A 20,617-nucleotide genomic window follows, 5' to 3' on the forward strand; every position below is an offset into this window, starting at 1 on the left:
ACTATTTGTTGTATATATATGGCCACACCACTGAAGCATTAAGTAATAAGTAAAAAGTGTCATGGGGCAGACAATATACTTAAAGTGATGCCTATGCCAGTCTGCAACCATTCCATGATACTAATCTAAAAGTAAGTGCTAAAGAAATAATGTTAATGGTGTTATTGGCACTTTGTTGTATGGGAGGAAGGAAATCATCTTCAGGTGCACTACATTACAATTTTGAGACCAATATGTAGTGTTTGTGAATGCCACTCCTCGAAGATCTTCACTATGTCTTTGGTTTGTATTTAAAGACTATTGGTTGTAATACATCAGTACATTTGATTTTGATTCAATGACTAATTTTATCTTTATTAAATAAATAAATATAATAAATTAAAACAATCATTTTGTACAAACACATAAAGATTTCTATTGCTTTAAGCAAAAACTTCCTTGCTAATTTACAGAGAAAGACTTAGCTAACACGTGTTGGTACTGAATTTTGCTTCAAAATTATAATTCACTACATTTTAAGGTCTCACCTCAAGCTGAGTTATCTTGTACTTAGAAATAATAATTTACTACATTTGAACATAAATGATCATTATCTGGGAAAGTAATTTTTATTTAAATAACAGTAATAAGTAAATAAATAATGACAAAATAAATAATAATAATAATAATAATAATAATACACCTACAGTTTACAAACTAACAGATGGCATGTAGCACAGTATGTTACAAGGTCATTACATATCTGTTTAAAAGATCAGTTAGATGCAAATTTTGGAGCATAAAATTTTTTGTTGTGGGTCTGCATTTGTAATGTATCACAGGAGATATTACAAGAGTGTGTGTGTGTGTGTGTGTGTGTGTGTGTGTGTGTGTGTGTGTGTGTGTGTGTGTGTGTGTGTGTACAATAATCCCAACAAAAAGCAGAGAACCGATCTGTGTCATAGTCCAGCCCATAGTTTCATCTTACCAATACAGTTCATGTTCCTTGCACCTCAAACAGTGATAAGGTATAACAAATTTTGTGTCTGTTAGATTAAAACCTGTACTGTGTATTGCTGATAATTGTGGATAAGTATGGCCAGGTCAGTAATGTAAATAAAATAAAAGATGTAAACACAAATATAAACTACCTTTAGCTATTTCTTTCACACTTTTCTTGGGTAATTTATGTAATAATGCCAAAACGTTTATTGTAACAGGTTTCTTATAGCTCAGCTCATTTTTAGAGTAGTGCTGCATCACTAATTATAGTTTTCTGTGAAACTAAAATAACAGTGTCCTGGCTTTTGTGTGGAACTGTGACTTCACTGTCTAGCTCTTTTTATAAAACAATGAAATCACTTTTATTGTTGGACTGATGATTATGAAGATTTTTTCAGTATGTCTTCTGGTGGAGGTGAGTACTGATACTGCATGAGCTTCATTTCCTCAGCATCTTCATCCCTCACTATGGGAAACTGCTGCTCACCTGTAAAACAAAGCAGAGTACCAAATGGAGAATGGACTAGCTTGTCAGCAATTTATAAGCAGGAGACATACACAGTTTGTGTAATGCTGTATGCAAAAGCAACTTTTCTGAGTATTGCCTATTTGTTGATGTAAGTTAGACGTCATGTCCTGTTTCTGTAAGATGGTTCACTGATTATTGTTCATACTTACTGGACCATATAGTACAATGGTCACAACACTGGCCTCATTCAGGAGGAATAGGGTTCATTTTCCCACCGAGTTCAGATTTACATTTTACAAGGCTTCAGAGTATTTTGGTTTACATGAAAATTTTGATGTGTGCATTTACATGGTAACAGTACTATCTTGAACTGAGAAGGTCTGTACTATAGCACAGTTGTGATACATTCAAACTGGGACATGGATTCCTTAGTATCTTAAAATGACTCTCAGTGTAATTCACAAGAGTTAAAAAGCTACAAATATAATTTTAATGTCTCATACAATGAAACATTGAGATAATTCATGTGATTTATTTCTTGTCTCGAGATTATTGGTACTTTTTTGTTACAATTTCTGTTTCTTGATGAGAAAAAGGTAAATCCAGGTTATGATCAGCAAGGTTTTTGGTACTACTTGGACTCCTCCACTTCAAATTCCTCAAAGTACTGTATTCTTACAATAATCTAAACTAACTCTTGTATTAAAAAAAAAACTTGCTGATATCCTTTTATTACACAATTTTAGGATCTACAGGTTGTTACAAAAAGGTACGATCAAACTTTCAGGAAACATTCCTCACACACAAAGAAAGAAAATATGTTATGTGGACATGTCCGGAAATGCTTACTTTCCATGTTAGAGCTCATTTTATTACTTCTCTTCAAATCACATTAATCATGGAATGGAAACACACAGCAACAGAACTTATCAGCCTGACTTCAAACACTTTGTTACAGGAAATGTTCAAAATGTCCTCCGTTAGCGAGGATACATGCATCCACCCTCCGTCGCATGGAATCCCTGATGCAGGCCTGGAGAATGGCGTATTGTATCACAGCCATCCACAATACGAGCACGAAGAGTCTCTCTACATTTGGTAGCGGGGTTGCGTAGACAAGAGCTTTCAAATGCCCTCATAAATGAAATTCAAGAGGGTTGAGGTCAGGAGAGCATGGAGGCCATGGAATTGGTCCGCCTCTACCGATCCATCGGTCACCGAATCTGTTGTTGAGAAGCGTACGAACACCTCGACTGAAATGTGCAGGAGCTCCATCATGCATGAACCACATGTTGTGTCGTACTTGTAAAGGCACATGTTCTAGCAGCACAGGTAGAGTATCCCATATGAAATCATGATAACGTGCTCCATTGAGCGTAGGTGGAAGAACATGGGGCCCAATCAAGACATCACAAACAATGCCTGCCCAAACGTTCACAGAAAATCTGTGTTGATGACCTGTTTGCACAATTGCACAACCACCGAAGTCAACATTACCTTCCTTCAATATTGGGCAAAATGGCGGTGAATCGAGGAAGTACAGTACATACTGACGAAACTAAAATGAGCTCTAACATGGAAATTAAGCGTTTCCGGACACATGTCCACATAACATCTTTTCTTTATTTGTGTGTGAAGAATGTTTCCTGAAAGTTTGGCCGTACCTTTTTGTAACACCCTGTATACATATGTGCTTCTAATACCTACTTATAGCAAGGTACTTTACTTGCTTGAGAATTTTTCAGCATCTCTAGCAGCACTCTGTGATAGCAGTTTCATTCTTCTATCTTTCTTCTATAAACTTCATGTGAACTTTTATTTGCCTTGGAAAACAATGAAGCTATCATTCAATAATATGTAACAAAGTTGATGTCATTTTGTGTACAGCTTATTTTAAGCAGAAACTTGGTGGAGTTCAGTACTCAACTACAGCACTCTTTCTGTAAACAGGTGTCAATTTATTTTATTCACATTACTATATGTTATTTTAAAGTATCATACGCCTCAATTTCATCTACTATAACAGTTTGCTTCGATGAACATACCTACAGTACCGGTATATCACTGATGTAAGAAATTATGAATCCTACAAACTGTGTTAAGAAAACCAGAAGTACTGACTGTTACATCCTTTTATATATTTAGTTGCTTGGTGCATATGAAGAAAAACCTACTGCCATAACCATGACACACAGCATGGGCAGAAGATTTAAATCCCACCATAGGACTTAAATAAATATATAATAATGATACATATATAGGGATACAGTTATTTACCATGCTACCACCATAAGCGTGAAATATGTCACTGAGTACTTTCAGTAACACTACACAAAGACAGTTTAAGCAAAAAGCGTTTTTCACTATAGAAATTTTTTTAACATGTTTTAAAAATGATATTTTGTATTAAACTTCGTATGTCTCCAGTTGTTATATCAGTGATATGTTTTATTTCTACTGATTTTGTAATAGTACACCTTAATATCTGATTATTAATGTGTGTACTGTCTAGAAATGTATTCCACTACACATTTGTATTTCTCAGTTATTACATATGCTAGATATAACTCATTTATGAGTCAACACCAACAGCATATGCAGTGCTCAATGATAAATAAATAAAAAAATAAAAAAGTATTAGAACTGCTGTAAAATGATAGCCTTAGGAAAATATTTGTGTAAATTCTTTAAATGATTTTTCTTTGGATTCTTGTTCATCAATAGATCACCTCCTTGACATAAATTTAAATGGAATTATTATGAGGATAGCATTCACTGCTATGATCATTTTCTGCACCCACCTTTGACCATAATATGTTGTAGCTCATGAGTTGCTAAGACTGTCAATAACTGGGAATGCAAGTCAGAAACAAAATAAGGAAGAGCAGTTCACACAGTCTATGAATTCAAAAAACTCAAACTAGCCTCCAAGTATCAATACTCACATCTAGTGGCACAAGGCTACAAAAAGGTCTTTGGTTTACAGGTGATGAGGTGATAAAGAACTAAATTAAAAAAGTTAGTCACTCTAATGTAATTGTAATATTGACTTCTCTTTACTTCACTGAGATTAGTTAATCTTCATTAAAGTTACAACACACATGAACTGCATATAAACATCTGCCTTGAAGATAGGTTTGTGTGAAAATAAAAGAAACAGAACTTTTGTGAGAAAAGAGCCTTGTGTGTCTTGCCTCCCACTCTGAAGAAGAGATATGTTTAAGACAACAGTAGCTGTCAAATACTTGCAACATATTTCCGATAGTTGGAATGTAGCCGGTAGCCCAAATACTTCCATAATCATTCAGCTAAAAACCTAAATATGGAAAAACACATTCTTTTTACTTGTCTGTGGGGTATTAATCATGATAGGAGTTGCTTAGCATTAGTTTTTTTCTGTAATCACAGTAGTTGTTTTGATGACAGACCATATAAAGCTTTGGTACTTCAAACAATGGCAACAGAAAGGGACATCAGTTGAAATACTGAAGAATAAAATTGAACAGAAGCACTCCCTACTTTCTTTCAGAATCAGGCTGAGCTACTGAATGTAAGTAAACAAAATAAACTCAGTCAATCCAAATGTCAGGTTACACACCACAGAGTTCTGCTACCTACTCTTGGTCCTATGGGTGCAGTATGCTTTGTATTCAAATGATCTGTGAACTTGTTTATGTAGCAATCTAAACAGGGAGCTTAACGAAGACTCAGAACCCTGGTGTAATTTTGCATTTCCACACAAAGCACTTCCAGAGGCGAAAATAGGCTATAGAGCATAAAAGTGTGATTCTGGTAATACACAAATCCATGAAAGGTTTTCAGATAAGTAAACAAACTAAATGGGATAGGAATAAGTGGTTAAAGTGTGTGCCAGATATCTGTGATGATGTTATTTGTAATAAATAATTTCCTATTTCTAAGTGTTTTCTGTGAAATGTAATGGACACCCTGTCTAACACATTTGGATCTGACAAGTTTTATGTACAGAGGTTTCCATGGTTATACATTAAGAAATTTCCTTGCAATAGTACTTACGTTAAAATAATTCTGTTTACTATATGTTTGCAATGATACATTATAATGGTCATGGAGAAAAAGTTGGATCTTCTGATATCATATTATTTTATTAATTGTGTTTAGCTATTGATAGTAGCAATAGATGTCTTTCTTTCAAGAAAATTATTGAAATTCCAAAGCAGGAATGAGAGTGAAAATGGCCAAAACTTTCAAAAGAAAAGATAGTTCCATATTTAAGTGTTAAATAATGTGCAAAAATGGTGAATTTCAACAATTTAGATATGCTATGTTTTCAAACTTGAATGATGTGAAATGAGTGTCTAATGTTTGTTGCTTACTTGCTTAATACGTGAGGTTTTGAGCTAACTTTTGACAGATCATTAAGCCATGCAATATATAAGCAACGTTGTACTTTGAAAAGTAGATACAATTGTTTCACTAGGTACTTCACCAGTTTCACAATATGTGGCAAATAAAATTTGCTTTTCTTCCACCAGATTTCAAAAAACAAACAATGGAAAAGCCAGGATGGACTGTAACAATATTATGAAAAGGAAAGTTGCTACTCACCATATAGCGGAGATGCTGAGTTACAGATAGGCACAACAAAAAGACTGTCCCAAATAAAGCTTTTGGCCATTAAGGCCTTCATCAACAATAGATGTAGACACACATGCACACACACACAAATGCAACTCACACACATGACTGCAGTCACAGGCAATTGAAAGCACACTGTAACTTAAGTTGCATGTGGCTGCAGTCGTATGTGTGAGTTGCATTTGCATGTGTGTGGATGTTTGTGGTTGTGTGTCTATGTCTATTGCTGACGAATGCCTTAATGGCCAAAAGCTTTATTTGTGACAGTCTTTTTGTTGTGCCTATCTGCAACTCAGCATCTCCACTCTATGGTGCGTAGCAACTTTTCTTTTCATAATATTGTTTCACTCCATCCTTTTCATAATACTGTTAGATTTCAAAAACCTCATAAGTATTAGTATGCTACATATTTTTACTTGATATCACTTGCTTTTAACCATCTATTTAATCACTTAGTATCCATTCACTGAAGAGATGTAGTGAGGTGATGATATGCCCCTGGCAGAAGTGCCACAGCTGTTGGTTAGAAACCATTTCTTTATGTTACTACTTGGACAAAAAGACACTGTAGAAACAACAATGCCACAACAGTGTGTATTTACAATTGTAGACCAAGGAAAAGGCTTTTTCTAGTAGGCAGAAGATACAAACACGAGGGCAGGAGAACTCGCATAACTCTCCCAGTTAATTCTTAAGTGGTCTTTCTTTTTTGTTTCTTATTGTTAATCAGTTTCTGCATCCCCTCTGTGTCTAGACCCTTGGTGGGGGGCTATCTTGCCACTCCTTTGGTACAGACCTGGTTTAGTGCATATTTAAGCCTTGTTTTGATTGTTTCCCTTCCCTCTTCCAGTACCATGTTATAGCTGGACTATTTGCAGAGAAAGACTATCTTTTACAGTAATGTATCTATTGTTTCTCATCTCTCACTTATTTGCAAATGTTAATGTATATAATATATTATAAGCTGTTTTAAGTTTCTCTTCTTGTGCATTGAACTCTGTACAGCAAATGTACATTTTAAAATTTGCATAACGCAACAGAAGTATACTAAGATCTATTTAATTATGAACAAATGTTGTTCTCTGACACTTTTTTAAAAATAGAATTTTCTTTTTATATCATCCACCTGATGTTCAGAGCTGAGCTTAGGAGAAATCACATTTTCTTAGGTTGATGATATACACTATGTGATCAAAAGTATCCAGACACCTGGCTGAAAATGACTTACAAGTTTGTGGCACCCTCCATCTGTAATGCTGGAATTCAATACGGTGTTGGCCCACCCTTAGCCTTGATGACAGCATCCACTCTCACAGGCATACGTTGAATCAGGAGTTGGAAGGTTTATTGGGGAATGGCAACGCATTCGTCACGTAGTGCTGCACTGAGGAGAGGTATCGATGTCTGTTGGTGAGGCCTGTATGAAGTTGATGTTCCAAAACATCTCAGAGGTGTTCTATACAATTCAGGTCAGGACTCTGTGGAGGCCAGTCCATTTCAGGGATGTGATTGTTGTGTAACTACTCTGCCATGCACCGTGCATTATGAAAAGGTGCTCGATCATGTTGAAAGGTGCAATTGCCATCCCCGAACTACTCTTCAACAGTGGGAAGCAAGAAGGTGCTTAAAACATCAATGTAGGCCTGTGTTGTGATAGTGCCACGCTAAACAACAAGGGGTAAAAGCCCCCTTGATCAAAAACACAACCACACCATAACACCATCACCTCTGAATTTTACTGTTAGCACTACACACGCTGGCAGATAACATTCACCAAGCATTCACTATACCCACACCCTGCCATCAGATTGCCACATTGTATACTGTGATTCACCACTTCACACAATGTTTTTCCACTGTTCAATCATCCAATGTTTATGCTCCTTATACCAGGCATCATTTGGCATTTACCGGCATGATGTGTGGCTTATGAGCAGCCGCTCAACCATGAAATCCAAGTTTTCTCACCTCCTGCCTAACTGTCCTAGTACTTGCAGTGGATCCTCATGCAGTTTGGAATTCCTGTATGATGGTCTGGATAGATGTCTACCTATTACACATTAGGACCCTCTTCAACTGTCGGCAGACTCTGTCAGTCAACATATGAGGTCAGCCTGAACGCTTTTATGCTGCACATGCCACTTCACATTTCCACTTCAGTATCACAGTGGAAACAGTGGGCCTAGGGATGTTTAGGAGTGTGGAAATCTTGGGTACAAACTTATGACACAAGTGAAACCCCATCTTCTGACCACGTTCAAAGTCCATGAGTTCCATGGAGGGGTCCATTCTGCTCTCTCATGATGTCTAATGACTACTGAGGTCGCTAATATGGAATACCTGACAGTAGGTGGCAGCACAATGCACCTCATTTGAAAACCATTTGTTTTTGGGGGTGTCCGGATACTTTTGATGACATAGTTTACATTGCGAAGCAACACTTTTCTGCCTTTGCCTTAGATACCTACAATAAAGATTATTAGGTAAATGAAAACTTTCTGTCTATAGGCTCCTATTGTGGTTTAGTGTTGGAGTGTGATGCAGAAGATAAAATATTTCCAGCCTTTCATGTGAGTGGCACAGACAGTTTTCTGATATGTGAAGTATGGTAAGTGTGTGTACAACAATATTACTCTATCACTTTACTTTTCAGCTTAACAAGTGAATAACCTGTGAATTATTGTGCATTGATATAACGTAACAAAACAGAGTTCCTCTCATTTCTGAGGAAAAACAGTACCTGGAACTGGATTCCCATCAGGCAGCAGTTTCATGACCATTGGACCCATGAGGTATCCCTGTGATTCAGTGGGCAGATACTGATGAACATTAGTTGAGGCAGCTCCTTGGGAACCTATGTTTCCATCATCACTTTCGTTGTGCTCTACAAAACAATATATTTTTTATTATCATTTGAAAATACAATTCATGTGTAATCAGGTAAGGAAATTACCTAATATATTAAATGTTTCTTTCCCTTCATCTCCCTAATGTTTAGACATTGTACTTTCTGATCACACAGTTTATTTTAATAACTTCATCAGAGTTATGAATAATTTTAGAATAACTTCTACAGGCATGCTATCAGCCATTTGAAGTAATAGAACATACACTTTCAGATAATCAAATCTACATTTACATGTCATGATTAGCATATGTGAGTTGCATAAAGGTTCCAGTTTTAGAGAGATGTTAATAATTACATACACATCTCAGTAATAATGCTTTGGTGTGTGTGTGTGTGTGTGTGTCATGCACACACTATAATGTTTGTCTCTATGAATAAGATTTACACCAAGTATAACATTTACACTGAGCAAAATGACTATTACTGAGACAGATTTTATTTTGTATCACAGGGTACTTGCAGTGCCATTACTAGCAGCATATGTAAACTATGATCCAAACCTGGACTGGAGTCATAGATTATTGGATCAGTTTTTGTTAACTTAAGTTGTCAAATGAAAAGTATCGTAGTTTTGTATCTGGTGTGTTTCAACTCAAGACAGAGTCTTGTCAGAAGTAACAACTACATTTCTGCTGTGGGCTACATGATGAATTGAAACTAACATACACTAATTTTTGTGGTATTTGACTCTTATGAAGAAATTCTTACCAGCTGCAAAAAAGGGAACTGATGTAGAGAGGGACAATATAAACGTAATGGTAACAGTGGAGAAAGAAGCATAGAAGGGACAGCAATAAGAAGGAAAGAAAAGTCACTAGATCTGAAGAAAATGAGTTGTTAGAAAGAGAATCAGACATAACAATGCACTGACAGCCAAGGCTAAAATTTCAGAACATTGCAAATACTCAGCTGCTTGTAACTATTATGTTGAAAATAAAAAGTTTAACTTGAAAGAAGTCATGGGTGCACTTTTAAATCTATGCTAAGTGGTATCAAAGTTAAGGAGGGAGTGAGTTGGATTTGGACAAAATAAAATAAAGTAAAAAACAAAATTTCAAAGAGGTAGACAGGCACTTTTAAAGACACAGAGATAATGATCACTCAGCAGGTGTACAAAAAAGAGAAGGAGAAAAGTTTGTAGAGATTCCGAAAGATAAAGGTGTGTTACATAAAAGATATAACTTACAGGTTTGGAAATGCAATTGACACATCTACATTTATAATGCACTTGTGTTGTTTATCTGTTTGTTTGTGTGTGTGTGTGTGTGTGTGTTGGGGGGGGGGGGGGGGGCGGGGGTTAAAATGACCTAAATAGTGAAAATGTAGACGATACAGATATGTTTTATATCACCTTCAGCAGCAAGATATTGTGTTTCTGTTGATGACTGTGTCTACTAGCCACTCATTTTGAATGATACCCCTCAGAGTTGTCAAGATACATCTATAACTGTGAACCACTATTAAATGTGTTGCAGAGGATACGTACCATTTGACTGCAAACTAAAGTTTCTTTGCATTTTAACAAGTGATAGTATATGGGAAGAAAGCTTGTTCTCCGTCTCTAATGATCTCGTTGCCGACGGGATGTTAAATGCTAATCTCCTCCTCCTCATCCTGAAGTTTTTTCATTTAGCACCCCGCAAAGCAAACAGGCTTGTGATAACTCACATTAGCCTTCTTTATACATGCTTAGGTGAGTTGTTAGTGCTATCTGAGGATTGCACATACTTCAGCAGAGTGGTAGAGGCCTTTTTAAACTGTACCTGTCTTACTGTAACTGTATCAAGCAATGAAACTTCCTGGCAGATTAAAACTGTGTGCCCGATCGAGACTCGAACTCGGGGTCCCGAGTTCGAGTCTCGGTCGGGCACACAGTTTTAATCTGCCAGGAAGTTTCATATCAGCGCACACTCCGCTGCAGAGTGAAAATCTCATTCTGGAAACATCCCCCAGGCTGTGGCTAAGCCATGTCTCCGCAATATCCTAACTTTCAGGAGTGCTAGTTCTGCAAGGTTCGCAGGAGAGCTTCTGTAAAGTTTGGAAGGTAGGAGACGAGATACTGGCAGAAGTAAAGCTGTGAGACCGGGTGTGAGTCGTGCTTCGGTAGCTCAGTTGGTAGAGCACTTGTCCGCGAAAGGCAAAGGTCCCGAGTTCGAGTCTCGGTCGGGCACACAGTTTTAATCTGCCAGGAAGTTTCATATCAGCGCACACTCCGCTGCAGAGTGAAAATCTCATTCTGTATCAAGCAATGTTTGAACGACGGACAGGAGTTGGCAATGGTGCACCGTTCGGGTTTCTTGTGCAAAAAACACGGTTTTTGTGAGTGTTTTTTATTTTTATTTTTTATTTTTATTTTATTTTTTAAGGCGTGCCGCTTATGTGTTTCCAACATTTGCAAATCAGTTCAAATTTTGTAAGAAGGTAGATAAATACATGTAATTAATGATCGTCCTGTTGTTTTGCGAAAGCGTTATCCGTTGCCAAGATATAGGCAACATGATTCGAAACACAATTAAAAAAACCTATACCGGATGAGTCGTCGCCCGATTGAACAAAAATGTACGTCGGTTGCCAAGCTAGAATAGAAGGGAGAACCGATAGAGATACTCAAGGCACCTTCCGCCACACAGCGTCAGGTGGCTTGCGGAGTATGGATGTAGATGTAGATGTGGAATTTCAAAATTATGGTAGAGTGAAGGTTTGGAACCAGGATGAAAAATGCTCTTGTTATAGCACACAAAGGTGATTCGTGCTGGGCAGAGTTAGGGATGTAAAAGAAGGGAACTAGCTTTCCGACTTATTCTGGCAGCTTTAAAGACAACGGCTTGACATATTCGTGTATTATTACGCAGTAAGGCGAAGCATCCCATTTTCTGTGCCAATCATTCAACCTTTGTGAACTCGTACTTCATTATCTCCAGATGAAGTACTGCTGCATCAATACATCTGACATATCTGTCTCCAGGCATGATGTATCGTTCGTGTAGTCGGAAGCAGTTACATTTACAACATAGTCTTTCTCTACATTATTGTTTAGTTACTGACGCTTCACTATTTTTCCAAATCAGATTTGATATGGTTATATCTTTTATCAGATATCACTTCTGCGTAGATGATTACGTCGTTTATGGGAGGTCTGGGAACGCAGCTAAATTAATCGCAAAATCATTGATACTCCCCCGAGGTGCATTCCAAATTATTTGTGAACCTTGGCTGAAGCTCCGTCTGAGACAACGTACTACACTCCACACTACTGCCTCACCATCCAAACCTCCCAATACCCCCGCCTCGAACTGACAGGGAGTTTGTCCTCATCAGACATCGTGGTCGGTCGTTCGCTCTGTCAAGAAGTTACCAAACCAACTACAAATTTGGCAAGATATAACAGAGGACAGATGCACAAGTAGTCTTGGAGTCACTTGATTACTCACGTCAGTCTTGCCACATGTTGCGTTTCCCTAGACTGTGAACCTTTTGGTATGGCTGTTTTGGTGATCAGGGTGGGTATTACAAAGAGACCCCTTTTATGGTTCCGTTTCTCAAAACTGATGACTGTAAGAAACGCAAATCGTGGAAGAAATCAACTGCTGGCTTTCAGACCCGTGCCACCACTGAACGCATTTCGACAAAGACTAACGAAACATTGGCTGCATATCAGCAACCTTGACGAGGAAGTGTAAAGTGAGTTCACTAGCATATGGTTCGCTGGAGTGGACTAAAAGAGCTAGAAAAGTCGACGGAGAACCATTTAATTCGACCTCCTGATAAACAACAGCTACATATTAACCACATGATAGACCAGGATGAAAAATGCTCCAATCATAGCATATAGGCAGAGTTATGGATGTAAAAGAAGGAAATTAGCGTTTCGTAAAAAATTGAATTAGCTTTTCGACTTATCTGGCAGCTTCAAAGACATTTAAATCAAAACATCTTGACATATTCGCGCTTTTCTTCTTGTCAGTATTCCTATCTTTGTCGTGTAATATAAAGCATCGTGTCAAAAAATGGCTCTGAGCACTATGGGACTTAACAGCTGTGGTCATCAGTCCCCTAGAACTTAGAACTACTTAAACCTAACTAACCTAAGGACATCACACACATCCATGCCCGAGGCAGGATTCGAACCTGCGACCGTAGCAGTCGCACGGTTCCGGACTGCGCGCCTAGAACCGCGAGACCACCGCGGCCGGCCGTGTCAAATAAAGTAACATGATACGTGGTGGGGTTTCTCCCCGCGCCCCCTTCACTCAGGAGCAAATCCTCCCTCCCCCCAAAATTTTATCCTCCCAGAAAAACGTTTTGGCTATTACACGTATGCTCTTCAGCAATATGGTATCATATACTGTTTACTGCGGCTGACGAATCTACTGAATTTTGGACGCGAAATCAGGGACTTCAGCCTATAGATGGCAACATGCAAGATTACCAACACCTTGCAGCTAAGAGCGGTCACTGCCCTAGGGAAGTAGAGTTAACTGCATAATAATGCGTGAATATGTCAAGACGTTGTCTTTGAAGCTGCCAGAATAAATCGAAAAGCTAGTTCCCTTCTTTTGCATCCCTAACTCTACCCAGGACATATTCACCTTTTTTGTGCTATAATAGGAGCATTTCTCATCCTGGTTCCAAACCTTCACTCCAGCATAATTTTGATATTAGACCGCCATAGCTTGGCAACCGACGTACATTTTTGTTCACTCGGGTGACGACACATCCGGTATAGAATTTTTTATTGTCTTTAGAATCATGTTGCTTATATCGTGGCAACGGATAAAGCTTTCACAAAACAACAGGGCGATCATTAATTACATGTATTTATCTACCTTCTTATAAAATTTGAACCGATTTTCAAATGCTTGAAAAATATAAGCGGCACAAGTAAAAAAAAAACCCTAACGAAAACCGTGTTTTTTTCACGAAAAACCCGAACGGTGCACCATTCCCAACTCCAGTTTGTCGTTCAAATATTGCTTGAAAGAGTCACTATAAGACAGATGGTTGAAATGCTCTACAAGGGGCCACTCGTCCGCGCTAAATCAAGAACTTTTTAACCATGTTCTTATCTCAAATAGGGACCGAGCACCAAGGTCCGCCCAAACCACGAATCTGCGCACGGCATCCTCATGTTACAACGCTTTCCCCGAAGTAACAGGCTATACGTTATTTTGTAACGAATCTTCCTAATAGACAAAATTATTTTTCTAGATGAAGGCTCGTACCCGGTAAAGAAGTCACTTGGCTCGACCCGACACAGCTACAACTTTCCACTGCTGCTGAAATTAAATAATTGCACTATACTCAATGAGGTGCGACACTTGGTACTGGCTCTTCCTTCGGTGCGCTGCGGCACTGTGGCACTGGGATTTAAATGTATACCAGGACTACAGACATGTACTCGCAAACAAATTGGTTACCTAACTTTATTTTTTGGAAGTGTTGATTAAAACATTGACTACCCCTTGTATTTCCTATCGAACCTCGACTGCTGCCGTGCACTAGAAGTAGCAAGTCGTCCACGTGGGATGACTGTTAACAGGTGATGTTTTATAGTATATCCAAAAGTTATAAGTTAATATCCAAGAATTAGTAACCGCATACAGAAGCATGGGGGCTAACTGTTGAAGGCGGACTTGGCAGCGTCACGTGCCTGGATCATGTATTCATTGTTAAATCAGCTCATGTAAATTTTATCACTCCACTGGCATGCCATTTGGACTTGGAATTCTGTCCTTTTCCGTTTTAGACGTGATCTCTCTCATCTCTATATCCATTTACGTCAATATAGCTGCTGAATTGTCACGAGGCGCAGTGAGGTTTTGTCTCAATTGCTTGTGATTTTAAGTGTCATCCTTCACTTTGTCATCTGGACTCTTTGCAGCTTCTCGTCACTCGGCTCTCTATTTGGATTGTGGAGACAATTACATGGTATCCAATTTTCTTGATGATAGTATGTAGGGCATATCCATCGATCCGCTGCGAGTTTTCCACAAACGACCGTCTCTATTCACTAGCTCGTATGGCAGACCTTGTCTCTGATTTATACCGCTCTCACTTGCCTGAATTGCATCACATTCAGGTTTCTGTCATGAAGGCTTTCTTGAAATATGCTTCTCGCCTTTCAACTTCCCTACCAAACTATTAGTGCCTGTCACCAAGGTGTCATCTGTACTGTATAATGTTGTTTCTTCACTGCCAGAAGCTTTTCTATTGCCTTTTCGGTGTTTTATGCCAACTATTTCTCGCAGAATTCGTAAGAGTGGGGATTCGCACTCAGGGTAAAAAACTTGCAGTTTGCTTGTATAACTATTCCTCCCTCTTTGAAAAATCAACGCCATTTTCTTCAAAATTTTCCTAGATAGGCAGTATATTAATCAACTATGGTCGCTAGTTTCGCTACTTGTCTCTACTAAAGGAACTTCACAGTTTTGAAAGTTCTAAGCTAACGTCTGTATGGGTGTTTGCTCCCTGTTTGTTTTGGAAATCAGGCGAATTTCTAGACAAATTACGGCAATAAACTGTAAAAGCCTCTTCCAATTGAGCTGTGCCATCTCATTTTTGCTGTGCTACGGAATAGATTTGGCGTTTGCTTCAATGCAGATTGTAGTAAACTTACCATTCAGCACCTGTTCCGGTAAATAATGATACTTTTTCATAACATTTGACTCACATTCTAATAATAAACCTCTTGGTTTCTTCAGTAGCATTTTCAACTACGGCGTCCTCACCTCACAGCTTAACAATTTTATCTTCTTTTAATTTCCTTTTGCGTACTATTTCTGCCATCATTGGATATCTGTCTTTCGTTATCATCGCAGCTTCTGTAGGCATGCTAAGGATCCTTCGTTGCACTGAGTACGATTACTGCAGTCAGATCACACCATAGTTCTGTTCTTCCAATGACTTTCGTAGCTCTGGCAGACTCGTCACATCGTGCATCGGATACATGTATGCCGTTCATAACGACTGAACAACAGATAATTGGTATGAGAGTATCTATTTGACTACGGTTTTGTATTGTGAAACGCCACAACGAACTAATTGTAAAGCTGTTCCAAATCAAATTTTTCCTCTCTTTTTTGTAAACTTCCCTAATTAAGTGTTTAGCTTTACCTTGCTGGTCGGAAAGTTAATTGTCTGTAAATGAATTGTGTTTATTGATTCCAGAACTGAGACTATTATTAAATTTCTCATGGAATGTTTCACACGTATTAGATGTTTCAAAGTTGTTTTAACAGTAAACAGTTCTTTTAATATAGACAACCAGAGCATTTTATCATTAGTATCATGATTTTGTCGAGGATCTAGTCAAAGAGTTTGTGCTCACGGATTAAATCTACATCCACTATCTGCTTCTCGTCGACAGTGCTGGATGTCAATTTAGCTGTGTTATTAAACTGGATGTCGACGTCAAATATTTGTCTCTCCCTAAGCATACACGGAGCTGTTTTAAATTTTGCAGCACACGATCTAACCCGTAATTATTTAAATGAGGGTGTGTGCTTCGCGTATTTCCGTGGAGTATTGCTAGTTCGTTCTTGGGTTGAAATTCCGGTTTACTGCAACAAACTCTCTGAACTGCTTCTGTTCAGTTAGATACAGGGTGTGGTGTCACCACCAGACACCACACTAGGTGGTAGCTTTAAATCGGCCGCGGTCCGCTAGTATACGTCGGACCCCCGTGTCGCCACTGTCAGTGATTGCCGACCGAGCGCCGCCACACGGCAGGTCTAGAGACACTTACTAGCACTCGCCCCAGTTGTACAGCCGACTTGCTAGCGAAGCTACATTGACAAATACGCTCTCATTTGCCGAGACGATAGTTAGCATAGCCTTCAGCTACGTCATTTGCTACGACCTAGCAAGGCGCCATAGCATTTGATAATTAATATTGTGAAGCCTGTACAGTAACGAGAGATGTTCTACAATTGTGGATTAAAGTTAAGTATTCTACCAGTTACTCTTGTTTTGCTAGTCTTATTTCTCTGACCTGTTCCAGACCTCACGCCAGCCTGCGTGAGCTTAATCGCGTGCCTTTCGGCTTCCTCCAGACTCCGTGAATTGGCTCCTGCCAATTCACAACACAGGGTGTATTGGGTGTAAGTGCGGATATTCCTACTAAATAAATAAACGAGCGTTTGGCGTCATTGGCCGGGAGGCACCTTACGGGGCAAGCCTTATTACATTCGACGCCACATTGGGCGACCTGCGTGCCGGATGGGGATGAAATGATGATGAAGACAGCACAACACCCAGTCCCTGAGCGGAGAAAATCCACGACCCAGCCGGGAATCGAACCCGGGCCTGTAGGACGGCAATCCGTCACGCTGACCACTCAGATATCGGGGCGGACGATATTCCTACTGGTGACTGACAACGGTGTAGTGCAAAACATTTTATCAGTATTTAAGATATTTACAGGCTAATAATTATGGCAATTACAGGTCGTATGTTTCTAGGTTGGGTAGTACCTCCAAGTACATGTGGCTAGAGAGAGCCATTAATGCTTATTTTCCCCTGGGCAGCAGGTCAGGTGCTGCATTTGAATATGAGGACGCAAAACGGTTAGTCTATTCTGACAGGCGTAGTCCACTTAGCGGTGCAGTTACGACTGTGCGGAAAACAACAGGTCGTAACATTTCTGACACGTTTGTGGGAAAACTGTTCAATGCAGAGGAAAAACAACAGGAACCATTTGTAAAAATATCTGGACTTATATCCGTTACACAGGGTATTTTAAGTATCACAATCCGTTACTTTTGCGGTTTATATTTTCCTTCTCTTATTTCAGGAAATACAGAAAACTGGGCATATTGTCCTGGGGCAGTTATTATTTTCGTGAGCTGGTTCCCCATAACGCTCATAAATGGTATTACCTGAAGCACAGAACGTTTAGATGCTTCGTAAGTCAGAGCACGTTAGACACCATTGGAGTACCAAGAGTTACTTTGGCAGATGCTGGACAAATCCAGCTACAACTTATTTCGCTATTCTAATATTATCTTCTCTTATTGAAGGTCCATTCCGGTGCAAAAGGGATTTCCGTTTAGGAAAACGAAGTTAATGCTTGTATCTCGGTAATTAACGAAATTAAAAGAAGGACGATTAGGGTTTTAAGGTCCCGTCGACATCGAGGTCATTAGGGATGGAGCACAAGCACTGATTGCTCCAAGGATGGAGAAGGGCCGGCCAGAGTGGCCTAGCGGTTCTAGGCGCTACAGTCTGGAACCGCGCGACCGCTACGGTCGCAGGATCGAATCCTGCCTCGGGCATGGATGTGTGTGATGTCCTTAGGTTGGTTAGGTTTAAGTAGTCCTAAGTTCTAGGGGACTGATGACCTCAGAAGTTAAGTCCCATAGTGCTCAGAGCCATTTGATGGGGAAGGAAATCGTCTGTACCCTTTTAAAGCAACCGGCCCGGAATTTGCTCTGAGCGATTTACGGAAATGATGGGAAAACTAAATCTAAATGGTCGGACGCGGATTTGAACGGTCGTTCTCCAGAACGCGAGTTCAATGAGTTAACCACTGCGCCACCTCAATCGGATTAAGTCTGTTTCATTAGTCATTGGCCACTATTCGTCCAGATGAAGAGAGGTTACAAGTGTCTTAAAGAGTCAAAGATGTTTAGGTGAAAACGGTGGGTACCTCTCAACCTGTAATAAGCAATAATTGTCGAAAGAATAAAAAATAAAATTACATCGTCCGAAGGCACAGCACGTTCTACATAGCTATTCAACCCATCAAAGCTTTGTAAGGCACAGCAGTATTCAAAATCTTTAGATCTCATGTGTGTATAAATCGTGATGACGTCACTCCAAACACGCTGCTTTGAATGGTGACAGTGGCTTTTATTGCTTTGCTCTCCTCTATTGTAACAATCTGCCAAACTCATCCATTCCACGTAGTTTCAAGTACTTCGACAATTGCAAGTTGATTGTTTGCGAGGCTTTTAACTACGGAAAGCATTCTCTGAGCGTTATATTAACTATATAGTTACCTGAGTGGTAGGCTGCTGGATGCGAAGCCGTTTCGCCGTGGCTGTCAACACCGCCCTTCATCATTGTGCCCCAAACTGTCGCAAGGAAAGAAACAACGTCTTAAGTTTCCACATTATATTACTTCCAGACAAAGCTCATACAGAGAAGAGGATAGTAATCAAAATAGCAAGAATGCAAATACAAAACTATTCATTTGTTTAGCATAGTTCCACAGTGTCATTTACAATAAATATGACCTAAGTCGAAACAAGGCCCCAGGAGTAGACAACATTCCATTAGAACTACTGACGGCCTTGGGAGAGCCAGTCCTGACAAAATTCTACCATTTGTTGAGTAAGATGTATGAGACAGGCTAAATACCCTCAGACTTCAAGAAGAATATAATAATTCCAATCCCAAAGAAAGCAGGTGTTGGCAGATGTGAAAATTACCGAACTATCAGTTTAATAAGTCACGGCTGCAAAGTACTAACACGAATTCTTTACAGACGAATGGAAAAATTGGTAGAAGCCGACTTCGGGGAAGATCAGTTTGGATTCCGTAGAAATATTGGAACACGTGCGGCAATACTGACCTTACGACTTATCTTAGAAGAAAGATTAAGGAAAGGCAAACCTACGTTTCTAGCATTTGTAGACATAGAGAAAGCTTTTGACAATGTTGATTGGAATACTCTGTTTCAAATTCTAAAGGTGGCAAGGGTAAAATACAGGGTGCGAAAGGCTATTTACAATTTGTACAGAAACCAGATGGCAGTTATAAGAGTCGAGGGACATGAAAGGGAAGCAGTGGTTAGGAAGGGAGTGAGACAGGGTTGTAGCCTCTCCCCAATGTTATTCAACCTGTATATTGAGCAAGCAGTAAAGGAAACAAATGAAAAATTTGGAGTAGGTATTAAAATCCATGGAGAAGAAATAAAAACTTTGAGGTTCGCCGATGACATTGTAATTCTGTCAGAGACAGCAAAGGACTTGGAAGAGCAGTTGCATGGAATGGACAGTGTCTTGAAAGGAGGATATAAGATGAACATCAACAAAAGCAAAACGAGGATAATGGAATGTAGTCGAATTAAGTCGGGTGATGCTGAGGGAAGTAGATTAGGAAATGAGACACTTAAAGTAGTAAAGGAGTTTTGCTATTTGGGGAGCAAAATAACTGATGATGGTCGAAGTAGAGAGGATATAAAATGTAGACTGGCAATGGCAAGGAAAGCGTTTCTGAAGAAGAGAAATTTGTTAACATCGAGTATAGATTTAAGTGTCACGAAGTCGTTTCTGAAAGTATTTGTATGGAGTGTAGCCATGTATGGAAGTGAAACATGGACGATAAATAGTTTGGACAGGAAGAGAGTAGAAGCTTTCGAAATGTGGTGCTACAGAAGAATGCTGAAGATTAGATGGGTAGATCACATAACTAATGAGGAGGTATTGCAAAGAATTGGGGAGCAGAGGAGTTTGTGGCACAACTTGACGAAAAGAAGGGACCGGTTGGTAGGACATGTTCTGAGGCATCAAGGGATCACAAATTTAGCATTGGAGGGCAGCGTGGAGGGTAAAAATCGTAGAGGGAGACCAAGAGATGAATACACTAAGCAGATTCAGAACGATGTAGGTTGCAGTAGGTACTGGGAGATGAAGAAACTT

The 20,617-nt window shown here is 39.2% G+C and overlaps 1 protein-coding gene across 1 annotated transcript in view; it reads right to left on the reverse strand.

The window, feature by feature from the left end:
• Window positions 1-905: 905 nt before the first annotated feature.
• The window catches only part of LOC126183695 (rhythmically expressed gene 5 protein), a 188,214-nt gene continuing 168,502 nt past the window's right edge, over window positions 906-20,617 (reverse strand). Inside the window, exons 4-6 of the mRNA XM_049925876.1 lie at window positions 18,974-19,048; window positions 8,808-8,951; window positions 906-1,468 (exon numbers count right to left, since the gene is read on the reverse strand). Of these exons, the coding sequence (XP_049781833.1) occupies window positions 1,362-1,468; window positions 8,808-8,951; window positions 18,974-19,048 (326 nt within the window). The 3' untranslated portion in view covers window positions 906-1,361. The remainder of the gene's footprint in view (window positions 1,469-8,807; window positions 8,952-18,973; window positions 19,049-20,617) is intronic.

The sequence above is a fragment of the Schistocerca cancellata genome, chromosome 4, assembly GCF_023864275.1.
Source record: "Schistocerca cancellata isolate TAMUIC-IGC-003103 chromosome 4, iqSchCanc2.1, whole genome shotgun sequence".
NCBI classification, from domain to species: Eukaryota; Metazoa; Arthropoda; class Insecta; order Orthoptera; family Acrididae; genus Schistocerca; species Schistocerca cancellata.